General features: G+C 37.1%; 1 protein-coding gene across 3 annotated transcripts; it reads left to right on the top strand.

Annotated features, from left to right (window-relative positions):
* The first annotated feature begins 6,735 nt into the window (after positions 1-6,735).
* On the top strand, positions 6,736-11,823 carry LOC107953681 (cellulose synthase A catalytic subunit 7 [UDP-forming]-like). 3 transcript variants are annotated; one of them, XM_016889065.2, is made up of 12 exons: positions 6,736-7,133; positions 7,221-7,613; positions 7,708-7,810; positions 8,262-8,382; positions 8,475-8,741; positions 8,875-9,220; positions 9,320-9,583; positions 9,670-9,882; positions 10,007-10,220; positions 10,317-10,510; positions 10,623-10,976; positions 11,070-11,819. In XM_016889065.2, the coding sequence occupies exons 1-12, from the start codon at positions 7,059-7,061 to the stop codon at positions 11,649-11,651; spliced, it is 3,126 nt and encodes a 1,041-aa protein (XP_016744554.1). In that variant the 5' UTR covers positions 6,736-7,058; the 3' UTR covers positions 11,652-11,819. The 3 variants fall into 3 exon arrangements, with proteins under 3 accessions (XP_016744554.1, XP_016744551.1, NP_001314540.1); NM_001327611.2 differs by having other exon boundaries at positions 7,039-7,133; positions 10,314-10,510; positions 11,070-11,823; XM_016889062.2 differs by having other exon boundaries at positions 6,794-7,133; positions 10,007-10,510.
* Positions 11,824-13,998: the final 2,175 nt, after the last annotated feature.

The following is a 13,998-nucleotide window of genomic DNA, read 5'->3' as shown; positions in this document are numbered from 1 at the left end:
TGTATTTGTTGAAGTCAGCTCCCATGTAGCAGCAAAGGTGGCCATGCAAGGAACGTGCTTCAACAGTAAAATTGGTGCAGCAAGCTGAAGCTATCCATTTAGTTTCCTTAATTGAATGTTTTGTATTTAGTTAGGATCAAACTCAGTTGGTAGCTGCATTTTGATGTAATTAGGTGCTGAATGACAAGTTTAGGTAGAAGTTTTTTTTGCTTTTCAATCAAGTTTACCAAGTTACTAGGCAACTTAGTGGTGTTAGGTATGTTATTAGGTGATTACTTGTTTGTTTTACTTGTTGACTGATATATGTAATGGCTTAATGCCTTGTTGGTTTTGTTAATGAAAGAAATCAGCTCCTTTTCATTCAATCTTCTTCTCTCTTTTCTGTTTTTCACTTGCTAGTTTCATCTTTCTGTTTTCTGCTTCCGAGTTTGCTTCTTCACCAAGGCTCGAGGCTTACTACTCAAGCAAGACAGAAAACAGCTTGTTGCTGCCTCTTGCACCAACAATTGGTATCGAGAGCTCTTGTCTTAGTGGACCTGTTGCTTCAAAACAAGGATCTTGATGGCTTCTTCAGGATTTTCACCAGCAACCCCACCAGTCTTCAATGGAGAAGGCTTTCACATATGGCTGGTCAAGATGAAGACTTACCTACAGGCCTTCGATCTGTGGGAAGTTGTCAACACAGATACTGAGCCAGCACCACTGAGGGCTAATCCCACAGTAGCTCAGATTAGGCAACATGCTGATGAGAGGACCAAAAGGCACAAAGCCATGTCCTGCATCCAGAACTGTGTGTCAGATGTCATCTTCACCAGAATCATGGCCTGTGAGACTCCAAAACAGGCCTGGGATAAGCTTAAGGAGGAGTTTCAAGGCACTGAGAAAACAAGGCAACAGCAGCTGTTAAACTTGAGAAGGGATTTCGAGAATTTGAAAATGAAGGAAGAAGAAACAGTGAAGCAGTATTCAGATAGAATTATGGCAGTGGTTAACAGCATAAGGCTCCTAGGTGAGCACTTTGATGAGGCAAGAATTGTGGAGAAAGTCCTCTCCACTTTGCCTGAGAGATATGAGGCCAAGATATCTTCCCTAGAGGACTCAAGAGACCTTGCTAGCATCTCTTTGACTGAGTTAATCAACACCTTCTATGCTCAGGAACAAAGGAGAGCTAGCAGAGCTGAAGATCACCAAGAAGGTGCATTTCAAGCCAAGGCCAGAGAAGCTTCGAGCACCAATGCTCAAAGAGGCAAAAAGCCTTGGAAAAACAGGCCTAAGCCTGATGCTGCAAGGAGCAATGACCAGCCCTGCAGATATTGCAAGAAGCCTGGCCATCCAGAAGACAAATGCTGGTTTAGGCCAGATGCAGTATGCCAACACTGCAAGAAGAAGGGCCATGTTGAAAGGGTCTGTAAAAACAGAAGTAAGCCAAGGCAGAATCAATTTCAGCAGTCAAAGGTTGAAGCTCGAGTGGCTGAGGACAGTAGTGACCAAGAAGAACAGGTCTTTGCTGTTTCCTGTTTAGCTGCTGAGAAGAAATGCTCAAAAGGCTGGTTGCTGGACAGTGGTTGCACTAACCACATGTCACCAGATGCCTCCTTGTTTAAAACCTTGGACAGAAGTTATAAAACCAAGGTCAAGGTTGGAAATGGTCAGTTTATAAGGGCTGAAGGAAGAGGAGAAGTGCTGATATGTACTCCCACAGGCAACAAGATCATTCCAAATGTGCTGTTAGTGCCAGAGATTGACAGAAACCTTCTCAGCATAGCTCAACTGCTCGAGAAAGGTTATTCTGTTGTGTTCAAGGATAAACAATGCCACATTACTGATCCAAGTGGATCAAGCCTTATGACAGTCACAATGACTGATAAATGCTTTGAGGTTCACTGGGCAAATGACTCAAACTCAGCATACACAGCTTCTGTTGAAGACTCCAAGCTTTGGCATCAAAGGCTTGGACATGCCAACTTCAGATCAATGGCTCGATTGGCCAAAGAGGGCTTGGCAGAGAACTTCATCAGCTCAGTGGAGCATGATGATGTGAGTGAAGTTTGCCAAATGGGGAAACAGGCAAGACTGCCATTTCCTACAAATTCAGCTTGGAGAGCTACTGAAAGACTGCAGCTGGTGCACTTTGATGTATGTGGCCCGATGAGGACTGAATCACTCAGCAAAAACAGGTATTTCATCCTCTTTATTGATGATCTTACAAGGTTTTGCTGGATTTTCTTTTTAAAACACAAGTCTGAGGTAGCTCAAGTGTTTGTGAAGTTTAAAAATGCTGTAGAAACAGAAACAGGTTGCAAGCTGAAATCGATAAGGACTGACAATGGCACTGAGTACACTTCAGCTCAGTTTCAAGCCATTTGCAATGATGCTGGTATCAAACATCAGCTTACAAATGTCTACACACCTCAGCAGAATGTGGTAGCTGAAAGAAAGAACAGAAGTCCAATGGATATGGCCAGATGTCTCCTGTTTGAAAAGAAACTGCCCAAGACCATGTGGGCTGAGGCAGTAAACACTGCTGTTTACCTTCAGAACAGGCTTCCTACCAAAGCTCTTGCATCCGAGACACCTTTTGAGGCTTGGTTCAGTTTCAAGCCTTCCTTGGCACATCTGAAGGTGTTTGGTTGCCTGTGTTATGCACAAATACCAGCAGCAAAGAGAGACAAACTCTCTAAAAGGGCTCAACCAGGTGTTCTAGTAGGCTACAGCTCAGTCAAGAAGGGCTACAGGATTTTAGATCCCTTGACAAACAAAGTCCAGGTGAGCAGAGATGTCATCTTTGATGAAAAAGCCTGCTGGAATTGGGAGAAAAATGAGCCAGAAGCAATTTCAGAAGACCTAGTGCCTAATCAAGCTGAACTTGAGCAGCTAGGACCTGAAATGGATGTTGATGATGTGCCTGTGAGAGGCACAAGGCCCCTAGAAGATATTTATGAAAGGGCACAGGTTGCAATAGCAGAACCTAGCAGTTTTGAAGAGGCTGAGGCAGATGAAGGTTGGAAACAAGCTATGGTTGATGAAATCAACATGATTGTAAAGAATCAGACATGGGAGCTGGTTGAAAAGCCTGCCAACAGAAAGACTATCGGTGTAAAATGGGTCTATCGAGTGAAGCACAATGCGGATGGAAGTTTAAACAAGTTAAAGGCCAGGCTAGTTGTAAAGGGCTTCAGTCAAAGGTATGGTCTGGACTACATGGAAACATTTGCTCCAGTAGCCAGACTCGATACAATCAGATTGCTGATTGCAGTTGCTGCTCAGAACCAGTGGACAATCCACCAAATGGATGTCAAGTCTGCATTCCTCAATGGATTCCTAGAAGAGGAGATATACATCGAGCAACCCTCAGGTTTTATAGTGCCTGGTAAGGAACATTTGGTGTATAGGCTAAGAAAGGCCTTGTATGGCCTAAAACAGGCTCCTCGAGCCTGGTATGCTCGAATTGACTCATACTTGGTCAGTTTGGGATTTGAAAGGAGTGCTAGTGAGCCAACACTCTATGTTAAGAGGAATGGAGCTGAAACACAGCTTATTGTGTCACTATATGTTGATGATCTTCTAGTGACTGGAGGAGACAAGTTTATGATGGCTGATTTCAAAGCAAGAATGAAGGAAATGTTTGAGATGTCAGACCTGAGATTGATGACATATTTCCTAGGAATGGAAGTCAATCAAGTAGAAGGAGGAATCTTCTTGAAACAAAAGACATTTGCCTTGAAAGTGCTGGTTAAATTCTCAATGGAGAATTGTAAACCAGTGAGCACACCAATGGCTATTGGCATAAAGCTATCGAGCCAGGAGGAACATGAATCTGTTTGTGAAACAGATTACAGAAGCCTTGTTGGGTGTTTATTGTATTTGACAGCAACAAGACCTGACATTCTGTTTGCTGTGAGCATGCTATCAAGGTTCATGCACTGCTGTAACCAGCAACATTACAAGGCTGGGAAAAGGGTGCTAAGATACATCAAAGGTACCTTAAACCATGGAATACAGTTTAGAAAGGCTGAAGAGTTGAAACTAATTGGCTACACTGATAGCGATTGGGCTGGTTCAAAGGATGACATGAAGAGCACTTCTGGCTATGCTTTTACACTTGGCTCAGCTATGATTTGTTGGAGCTCAAGAAAACAAACAATGGTGGCTCAATCGACAGCAGAAGCAGAGTATGTAGCAGCTGCCAACGCTGTTAATCAAGCTATGTGGCTGAGAAAAATTTTGAGCGACTTGAATCTACAGCAGAATGAAGCAACTGTGATACATTGTGACAACAAGTCAGCAGTTGCTATTGCTAAAAATCCTGTCTTCCATGGCAGGACAAAACATTTCAACATCAAACTCCATGTGATAAGAGAAATGGAACAAGCTCGAGAGATCGAGCTAATCCATTGCAGTTCTGAAAATCAGATTGCTGATATCTTCACAAAGCCTCTTGGTGTATCAAGATTTCTAAGCCTGAAGAGGGAGCTAGGAGTCTGCTGCATAGAAGCTGAGGAGGAGTGTTGAAGTCAGCTCCCATGTAGCAGCAAAGGTGGCCATGCAAGGAACGTGCTTCAACAGTAAAATTGGTGCAGCAAGCTGAAGCTATCCATTTAGTTTCCTTAATTGAATGTTTTGTATTTAGTTAGGATCAAACTCAGTTGGTAGCTGCATTTTGATGTAATTAGGTGCTGAATGACAAGTTTAGGTAGAAGTTTTTTTGCTTTTCAATCAAGTTTACCAAGTTACTAGGCAACTTAGTGGTGTTAGGTATGTTATTAGGTGATTACTTGTTTGTTTTACTTGTTGACTGATATATGTAATGGCTTAATGCCTTGTTGGTTTTGTTAATGAAAGAAATCAGCTCCTTTTCATTCAATCTTCTTCTCTCTTTTCTGTTTTTCACTTGCTAGTTTCATCTTTCTGTTTTCTGCTTCCGAGTTTGCTTCTTCACCAAGGCTCGAGGCTTACTACTCAAGCAAGACAGAAAACAGCTTGTTGCTGCCTCTTGCACCAACAGTATTGCTCATCTCTGGTGTATGGTAGAGGACTACATGTCGAAGCAGACAAATCTTGTTTAATAGTAATCAGATGTGAGAGATAAAATTGAGATCTCTCAAGAAGAAAAAAAAAGAATCTGGTGCAATGTTGCATTGGTGTTAAAATCTGATGTGCAACGTATGAGGGGGTTTAGTGTTGCTTTTAAAGTTTTCAGAAAGTAGGCTGTCTAGAAGATGGAGAGATTTCAACAAATCCACCTAATGATTTGAACTTTAGCTTTGGTTTTAAGTTCTTCCATACCAAGCATACTGGCTGTCTCTCTTCATTTTTTTTTTGTCACCATTTTCAACCACCAAATAAAGCAATGGGGTTATGCTTTTGGTTGTATTGTTTCGCTATCCGATTTTTTTTCTTGTATTTTAATCCTCTTTCCACCTGCTGGACGTGGCAGCACGTCTGCTAACAGCTTCTCTTCATGATGGATAAGACTAAGCATACTAATACTCTATGATACCTAAATTCGATATAATGCTGGTATAATGTATTGAATACGGGATATTTAATTTATTTTCTTTTAAATTTACGACCTCTTTAAGTTGGCATTGGATAAAAGTTTTAGTAATTCAAATCCAAATTCCCATTATTTTTGTAGAATCAAATAAAATTTTACATTATCTACCTTAATGCTAATTAAATACGTTTCGTGTCAAAGACAATATTGGACAACAAATATATTCCTTCATGATCCAAGCAGGCACATTCTTGTGTTTGACTTCGTTATCTTGAAATACATCTTATTGGACAATTTATAATTTTATTCAAACAAAGCAATTAAATAGTACTATATATCATGAATCTCTATCCCTGGCTACTTTAACAATAAAAACCAAAATTTTGTGCTATTGGGAAATTTGTTTCAAAGGTCACTAGAATTTTGATAAGGTCTAACTATCAATTTCATCCCTCTATGAAAATTAAGAATATAGTTCCTCTGTTTAATTTGTACTATATTAAAATTAAAATGTTAGTCTAATTCTTGATAAATATATGAACTTGAAGGGTTAATTTTTGTCAGTTTATTGCATATAAACTGTTTAGCTATTGATTTTTTCTAATTTGGACATATAAAATAATACTAAACTATCGAATTTTAGGTTAGCGATTTAATTTAAGGTTCAATAGTGTTACATAATTGGATTATCTTATGAGTTATAAAATTCAAAATTAGACCATTTTAACCATTATAATTTATTATGTTAGGGTGAAAAAAAATTCCATCATAATAAATTTAATGAAAAGAAAAATTATATAAGTTTTTAGTATTAAATATATTTTCTGTGATTAAAAAAAATATTTTCTTTTATAAATATGTTTATATAACATACATATTAATAAATACATTTTTATTATTTTAATTTTAAATATGGCATATTTCATTCAAAATTCATGCTTGGTTGGTCTAGAGAGAATATGAGATTTATTTATTTGAAAAATATTTTTAGTGACGTGACATTATTTGCTCACCGCATCTATTGTCTTTGATTGATTAATTTCGAGGTTGAAAATTTTAAGGTTATAAGTTGAAATGTATAATTATTGTGTGTAAGTTGGATGGAGATGTGTTGTATTTTAATTTGTTAGTTAGAATATGGTTAATTATTTGTGAGATTGTAAGTGAAGGAAGGAAAAAGAAAAACATCCATAAGGTTGAAGAAAGTCATGGGGAAATTGAATACACAAAAGAAGCATGGTTGGTTATGGAAGTAAAGTTAAGAAAAAAGGAAAAAGAGGGGAAAAGAAGAAGATGAAAAGAAAAGAGATAGAGAGAGGAAGGTCGTTGAAGGTTGAAAACTTGTATAAGCCGGCAGTGAGGGGGCAATGGTAGGTGGAAAAAGAAAAACAGACGAAAGCTTAACTTCAAGGTAATGGCGACACTGCAACCATCGACACCATCCCTAATGTGGACACTTACGTAAGCGAGTCACAGTGTTGAGCTCCCAAATCTCATATTTCTTGTCATTCATAAAGCAGTACTCCATTGTTTGAGTCCTCCTAGCTAATTCACTTCCCCAATGGAAGCCAGTGCTGGACTTGTCGCCGGCTCTCACAACCGCAATGAACTTGTTGTCATCCATGGCCATGAAGAGGTAAATAATACATAGAAAGAGGAAGAGAAGATGATATAGTTTCTTGTTTTTACTTGAGTGACAAATGTGTTTTGTGTGTGCCTACAGCCTAAGCCTTTGAAGAATCTGGATGGTCAAGTTTGTGAGATTTGTGGTGATGAGATCGGGGTGACAGTAGATGGAGATCTATTTGTGGCCTGCAATGAGTGTGGTTTTCCCGTTTGTAGGCCTTGCTACGAGTACGAAAGGAGGGAAGGCACTCAACAGTGTCCTCAGTGTAAAACTAGATACAAGCGTCTCAAAGGAAGTCCTAGAGTGGAAGGGGATGAAGATGAAGAGGATGTGGATGATATCGAACACGAATTTAACATCGATGATGAACAGAACAAGCATAGGAATGTGGTGGAATCCATTCTTCATGGGAAGATGAGCTACGGAAGAGGCCCTGAAGATGATGAAACTCCTCAAATTCCTGTTATAACTGGTGTCCGATCTAGACCGGTCGGAAAAACTTCTTTCCTTGCCTTTTAACATTCACTGCTTTATGTGAAAATCCTTCCATGATAATATCTTTCCTTCCTTTCTCTTGTTGCAGGTGAGTGGGGAATTCCCAATAGCAGGTGCTCTTGCTTATGGCGAGCATATGCCAAATGCTTCTCTTCATAAACGAGTGCACCCATATCCCATGTCTGAAACTGGTATGCATGTTGTATTCATGTAGCACATTGGACTAAAACGTACTTGTGGATTAATTCTAATAATAAAGATTATTGAAAAGTATTATTATTAAATATTTTATTAAAATATTTGTTAATAATAAAGATTATTAACAATTTTAAAAAATATATAAATATTATTTTTATTTAATAAAATAATTTTATAAAATATTCAAGAGGATGTGAGTGTCTCAAAAATGTAACTTTTGTAAAATTTTATACTTTACTAAATATATATGACGATGTAAAGTAACTTTCCCAACAATAAAATTCCCATGATTCAGGTTGAATCGCATTTCATTTCAATTATAATGATTTGGGTGGGCTTGAAATCTAACTTTTCCACAAGCCTATATAAGTTTTTTGCATCCAAATAGTGCGACTTCTGTAATGGCTTACTATTTGTTTGGCACTGGACAAAACTTGCAAACAGAAGGAGCTGAAAGATGGGATGATAAGAAAGAGGGAGGATGGAAAGAGAGGATGGATGATTGGAAAATGCAGCAAGGGAATCTCGGTCCCGAAGCTGATGATGCGTATGACGACATGTCCATGTAAGTAGTGCTCGGCATGGGAGAATTTTGTTATTGCCTGAACCAGTTTGTTTAACCAGTACGAGTGATTTCTATGTAAACTTTCTTTCTAGGCTTGATGAAGCTAGGCAACCACTGTCAAGGAAGGTGCCAATAGCATCTAGCAAGATCAACCCTTACCGTATGGTGATCGTGGCTCGTTTACTTATCCTGGCTTTCTTCCTCCGCTATCGAATTTTGAACCCGGTGCATGATGCTATTGGACTGTGGCTAACTTCTGTGATATGTGAAATCTGGTTTGCCTTTTCGTGGATCCTTGATCAGTTCCCTAAGTGGTTCCCTATAGACCGTGAGACATATCTCGATCGTCTTTCCCTGAGGTATACAAATTTTGCAGATATTCTTGTGGAAAATCTCATGAGTGGAATCAGTTTATTGTGACTGCAATCATCAGTTGATCTACAGTTTAAGTTTCTTTTGTCCCATAACCAAAACTCACAATGGTTGGTGCAGGTATGAGAGGGAAGGTGAGCCCAACATGCTTGCTCCAGTGGATATCTTTGTCAGTACAGTGGATCCCATGAAGGAACCCCCTCTAGTTACAGCTAATACAGTTTTATCGATCTTAGCCATGGACTATCCAGTGGATAAGATCTCTTGCTACATTTCGGATGATGGTGCTTCGATGCTCACCTTCGAGTCATTGTCAGAAACAGCTGAGTTCGCTAGGAAATGGGTGCCATTCTGTAAGAAATTTGCCATAGAGCCCCGAGCACCTGAGATGTACTTCACTTTAAAGGTTGATTATCTCAAGGACAAAGTCCAACCCACATTTGTTAAGGAGCGACGAGCTATGAAGGTTTGTATATATGAAATCCTGGATTCAAAATTCTTGGTTTAAGCTGCAGTGAGAGCTAATTTTATGTTAAAGTTGAAAATTTTCTTTGGTTCTTAACAGAGAGAATATGAAGAGTTCAAGGTGAGGATAAATGCACTTGTAGCAAAAGCCCAGAAGGTTCCTCCAGAGGGGTGGATCATGCAAGATGGGACACCATGGCCAGGAAACAATACAAAGGATCACCCTGGTATGATTCAAGTATTTCTTGGTCAAAGTGGAGGCCATGATACCGAAGGAAATGAGCTTCCTCGCCTTGTTTATGTATCTCGAGAGAAAAGACCTGGTTTCTTGCATCACAAGAAAGCGGGTGCCATGAATGCCCTTGTAAATATCTAATCAAAGCACCATATAACTTATGTTTCATTCAAGTTCCCTTCATAATTATGCTAAATCTATGAAAAATATTTCAGGTTCGTGTCTCTGGGGTGCTTACAAATGCTCCTTTCATGTTGAACTTGGATTGTGACCATTATATAAACAACAGCAAGGCTGCAAGAGAAGCAATGTGTTTCTTGATGGATCCTCAAATTGGAAGAAAGGTTTGCTATGTTCAATTTCCTCAAAGATTCGATGGTATTGATAGGCACGATCGATATGCCAATAGAAACACAGTTTTCTTTGATGTAAGTGCGATTCCCAACCCTTTGAGTTGTCCCAGTGGGGATTTGTGCTTGTTTTTTACGCTTAGATTATACAGTGAGACAGTAAATGATTCAAAAATTTTCTTCTTTTCGTTGGCTTCTGCAGATTAACATGAAAGGTCTAGATGGTATTCAAGGGCCTGTATATGTCGGCACGGGGTGTGTTTTCAGAAGGCAAGCTCTCTATGGCTATGAACCCCCCAAGGGGCCTAAGCGCCCAAAGATGGTAAGTTGTGGTTGCTGCCCTTGTTTTGGACGCCGCAAGAAGGACAAGAAGTATCCCAAGAATGGTGGAAATGAAAACGGGCCAAGCCTAGAAGGTGGTTCAGATTCCGTGTTTTCCCTTGTTTTTTCACCTACATATTGTTTCTTCAACCCACTTACCCTAAATTTCATATATACTTGTGGAGCAGCAGTGGAGGATGATAAGGAGTTACTGATGTCCCAGATGAACTTTGAAAAGAAATTCGGACAGTCAGCCATTTTTGTAACTTCAACCCTGATGGACCAAGGTGGTGTGCCTCCTTCCTCGAGCCCTGCAGCACTTCTTAAAGAAGCCATTCATGTAATCAGTTGTGGTTATGAAGACAAAACTGAATGGGGTAGCGAGGTACATCCAACAAACTTGAAATTTCATTTCCTAATTTGGCTAGAGCTGGCCTTTTTTTTTCCAAGTTTAAACATTAACAGTCTAAACCTTTTTGTGCTTTCTATATGAGCAGCTTGGTTGGATTTATGGCTCAATCACTGAGGATATCCTAACAGGTTTCAAGATGCATTGCCGTGGATGGAGGTCAATATATTGCATGCCAAAGTTGCCTGCATTTAAAGGTTCAGCTCCCATCAATCTCTCGGATCGTCTCAACCAAGTCCTTCGATGGGCGCTTGGTTCAGTCGAGATTTTCTTTAGTCGTCACTGCCCTGCCTGGTATGGCCTGAAGGGAGCAAAGTTAAGGTGGCTTGAGCGATTTGCATATGTCAACACCACCATTTATCCTTTCACATCCTTACCATTGCTTGCCTATTGTACCCTCCCAGCAATCTGTTTGCTTACAGATAAATTCATCATGCCACCAGTAAGTAAACTGGGTTCAACTCTAACTGAAGATTAAAATTAAATAGCATTGTTTAGTAATGTGTAACATGTTGTGAATTGTCTTGTATGGCAGATAAGCACGTTTGCAAGTCTCTTCTTCATTGCCTTGTTTCTTTCAATATTTGCAACTGGTATTCTTGAGCTAAGGTGGAGTGGAGTGAGCATTGAGGAATGGTGGAGAAATGAGCAATTTTGGGTCATAGGTGGTATTTCAGCACATCTATTTGCTGTGGTTCAAGGTCTGCTGAAGGTTCTAGCAGGGATCGACACTAATTTCACAGTGACATCAAAGACAACAGATGATGAAGAGTTTGGAGAATTGTACACCTTCAAATGGACTACTCTCCTCATTCCTCCAACAACAGTGTTAATAATTAACCTAGTTGGAGTTGTAGCAGGCATCTCAGATGCCATAAACAATGGATACCAATCTTGGGGACCACTTTTTGGAAAGCTCTTCTTCTCATTCTGGGTCATTGTCCATCTCTATCCATTCCTTAAAGGTCTAATGGGGAGGCAAAACAGGACGCCCACCATTGTTGTTATATGGTCAGTTCTGCTGGCTTCAATCTTCTCCTTGCTTTGGGTCAGAATTGACCCATTTGTGTTGAAAACAAAGGGTCCAGACACCACACAATGTGGCATCAACTGCTGAACCCCCTCTCCGAAAAGAAAAGTGTTCCCGTTCCTTCTTTGATGCGTGGTTGTCTAGATTATACATGTAAATTCTTGCTCTTATGAAGTCTTTTGTTTGGATGTTGTATGAACAAGCAAAATGGAGATGCACATGAAAGAATAAAACTAGAGTGAAAATTTTTGTGTAGTTTATGTATGGATTGTACCAAGTTTTGTCATTGAATGATAATCATGAATGTACTGTAAAATAATGGAGCAGATCTTAATCAGTAGGTCAGAGTCATTTTACCAAATATCAATATTCTTGGCTTGAAAGAATAGTAGCCAAGTCTTGAGACAAATGAGCAAATTTGACCAAAAAAAAAAAGTGTTAATCTATGGTGTTTCTATCAAGAAGTAAGGTTTTAGTTTGAGTGAATGAAGAGAAATTTAAAATTTAAAATTAAAAAGGGAATATATGAAAAATTTCCGAATTGTGTTTCAGCCCTTTTTTATTGTCACAGTCACTCCCCTTTAAAATCTTTTTTACCCTCACCTTCGACACAAATTTTGGACAATGAGGTTAATGATATTACTTTGATAAAGAAAAAAAAGAAAGTTAAAAAAATATAAAAAAATTAAATTGCTCAAAATAAAAAATATAGGGACTAATTGTATAATTTAACCTAAAATTTTTATGTGAAATAATAATTTAACGTGACTGTTACGCTGTTAACGACAATTAATGGCTCAATGACTAAAATGTTGCAACATGATAACGTAAGTGGCTAAATTGTAATTTAAAACAAACAAAAGTGACTATTTTAATAGTTTACCCTTAAAATTGTCAAGTTAATTACTATTTTAAATTAATGTTAAAACATTAACATTTCATCAAATTTAAACAATTATTAATAAAAATAAGTTTAAAGGGTAATTAGTTAAACTTTATTAGATTTTGAGAATACCTCTAATTATATTCTAAAAATATTAATTAATAAATTAAAAGCAAATTAAAAATAATTTCTAAAAACATTTAATATAAATATAAAGTGTAATTCAATGATTTTATCTAACAAATTTTATTTTAATGTGAGTTTAATAAAGTAAAAATAAAATTTAATTATCATATTAATTATTAGTTTAAAATGATAAATGTAATTTTATACGAGTACATAATCTAATTCAAGTCAATATTTCTTACAAATAAAAGTTATCAAATAACGCTAAAAGCTATTTTTTTTTCATTTGAAAGTGTTGATTAGTATATAACTATAAAACTAAGTTATAATTATAAAATTGAATTCTCATATTATTTATTAATTTTAAAAGATAAATGTAGTTTAATACAAAATCTAAACCAATATTGAAATGATTTTATTTAAAAATTTATTTTTAATATTAATTTTGTAATATAAAGAATAATAAAGGGATTCACATTGATTCAAAAGTTTCTTTAAACTCATGTTTCTATATATATATATTATAGATATAAGTTTTTTGGTATAATTACAAGTGCCTTCATCTATTTTTATGATCTATATATGTCTATTCGCCGAATGTGGTATTCAGGTAAAGTCCTCCCAATAATAATGACTCCATAAAACTTAGTTCAAGTGCATGGGGGAAGAGATGCACTTTCACTTCTTTCAACCACTTGTTAGTATTAATTCCAATGCTACATTTGTTTTATTGAAAACACCTTTCAAAAAAAATGATTTTTGGAGGATGGATTCATTTTTTGGAAAATATAATATTTTATGGTATTTGGATGATTTTGCATAAAACATTTTTTGGTTTGACAATTTTTTTTGAAATCATTTTCTAAAAGTTGTTTTTAGTAAAATAAACAGACCATAAATATATTTGTTACAGAATAATATAGTAGCATTTCATTGACAATCAAAAATCATTTTTATAATAATTATCATCATATATAAATTTAATAATAAATAATGCCTAATCAAAATTTAATTTAAAATAGATATATTACACATATGAGTGGGGGATATTGACACATTAGAGTTGGAGGGAATAATGAACCTAAGCATGATTTAAACAAATACTAGTGTTGTCTGAACTGGACTAGACCGATTGGTCGGACAGGGAACCTGCCAAGGTACAGATCTGGTAAGAGGTATATTGGTTTGCAAACCAGTACAAACTGGTTGAACTAAACTAAAAACACCGATTAAATCAATTTTTATAATTTTTATTTTTTTTGAATTTTCTAATAATTTATTTGTTTTGAATTGTTCAGACTAGTTAGATTAAGAACTGATGGTTTTACTAGTTCAATCACCAGCCTGATTTCGAAAACATTGACAGATACTCATATTTATATAATTAAAATATTCATATTTTATACTATAAAATATTTATTATTA

The sequence above is a fragment of the Gossypium hirsutum genome, chromosome D07 (genome assembly GCF_007990345.1).
Source record: "Gossypium hirsutum isolate 1008001.06 chromosome D07, Gossypium_hirsutum_v2.1, whole genome shotgun sequence".
Lineage (NCBI taxonomy): Eukaryota > Viridiplantae > Streptophyta > Magnoliopsida > Malvales > Malvaceae > Gossypium > Gossypium hirsutum.
Note: the sequence above shows the minus strand (reverse complement) of the source record. Positions and strands in the feature narration are given on the sequence as shown.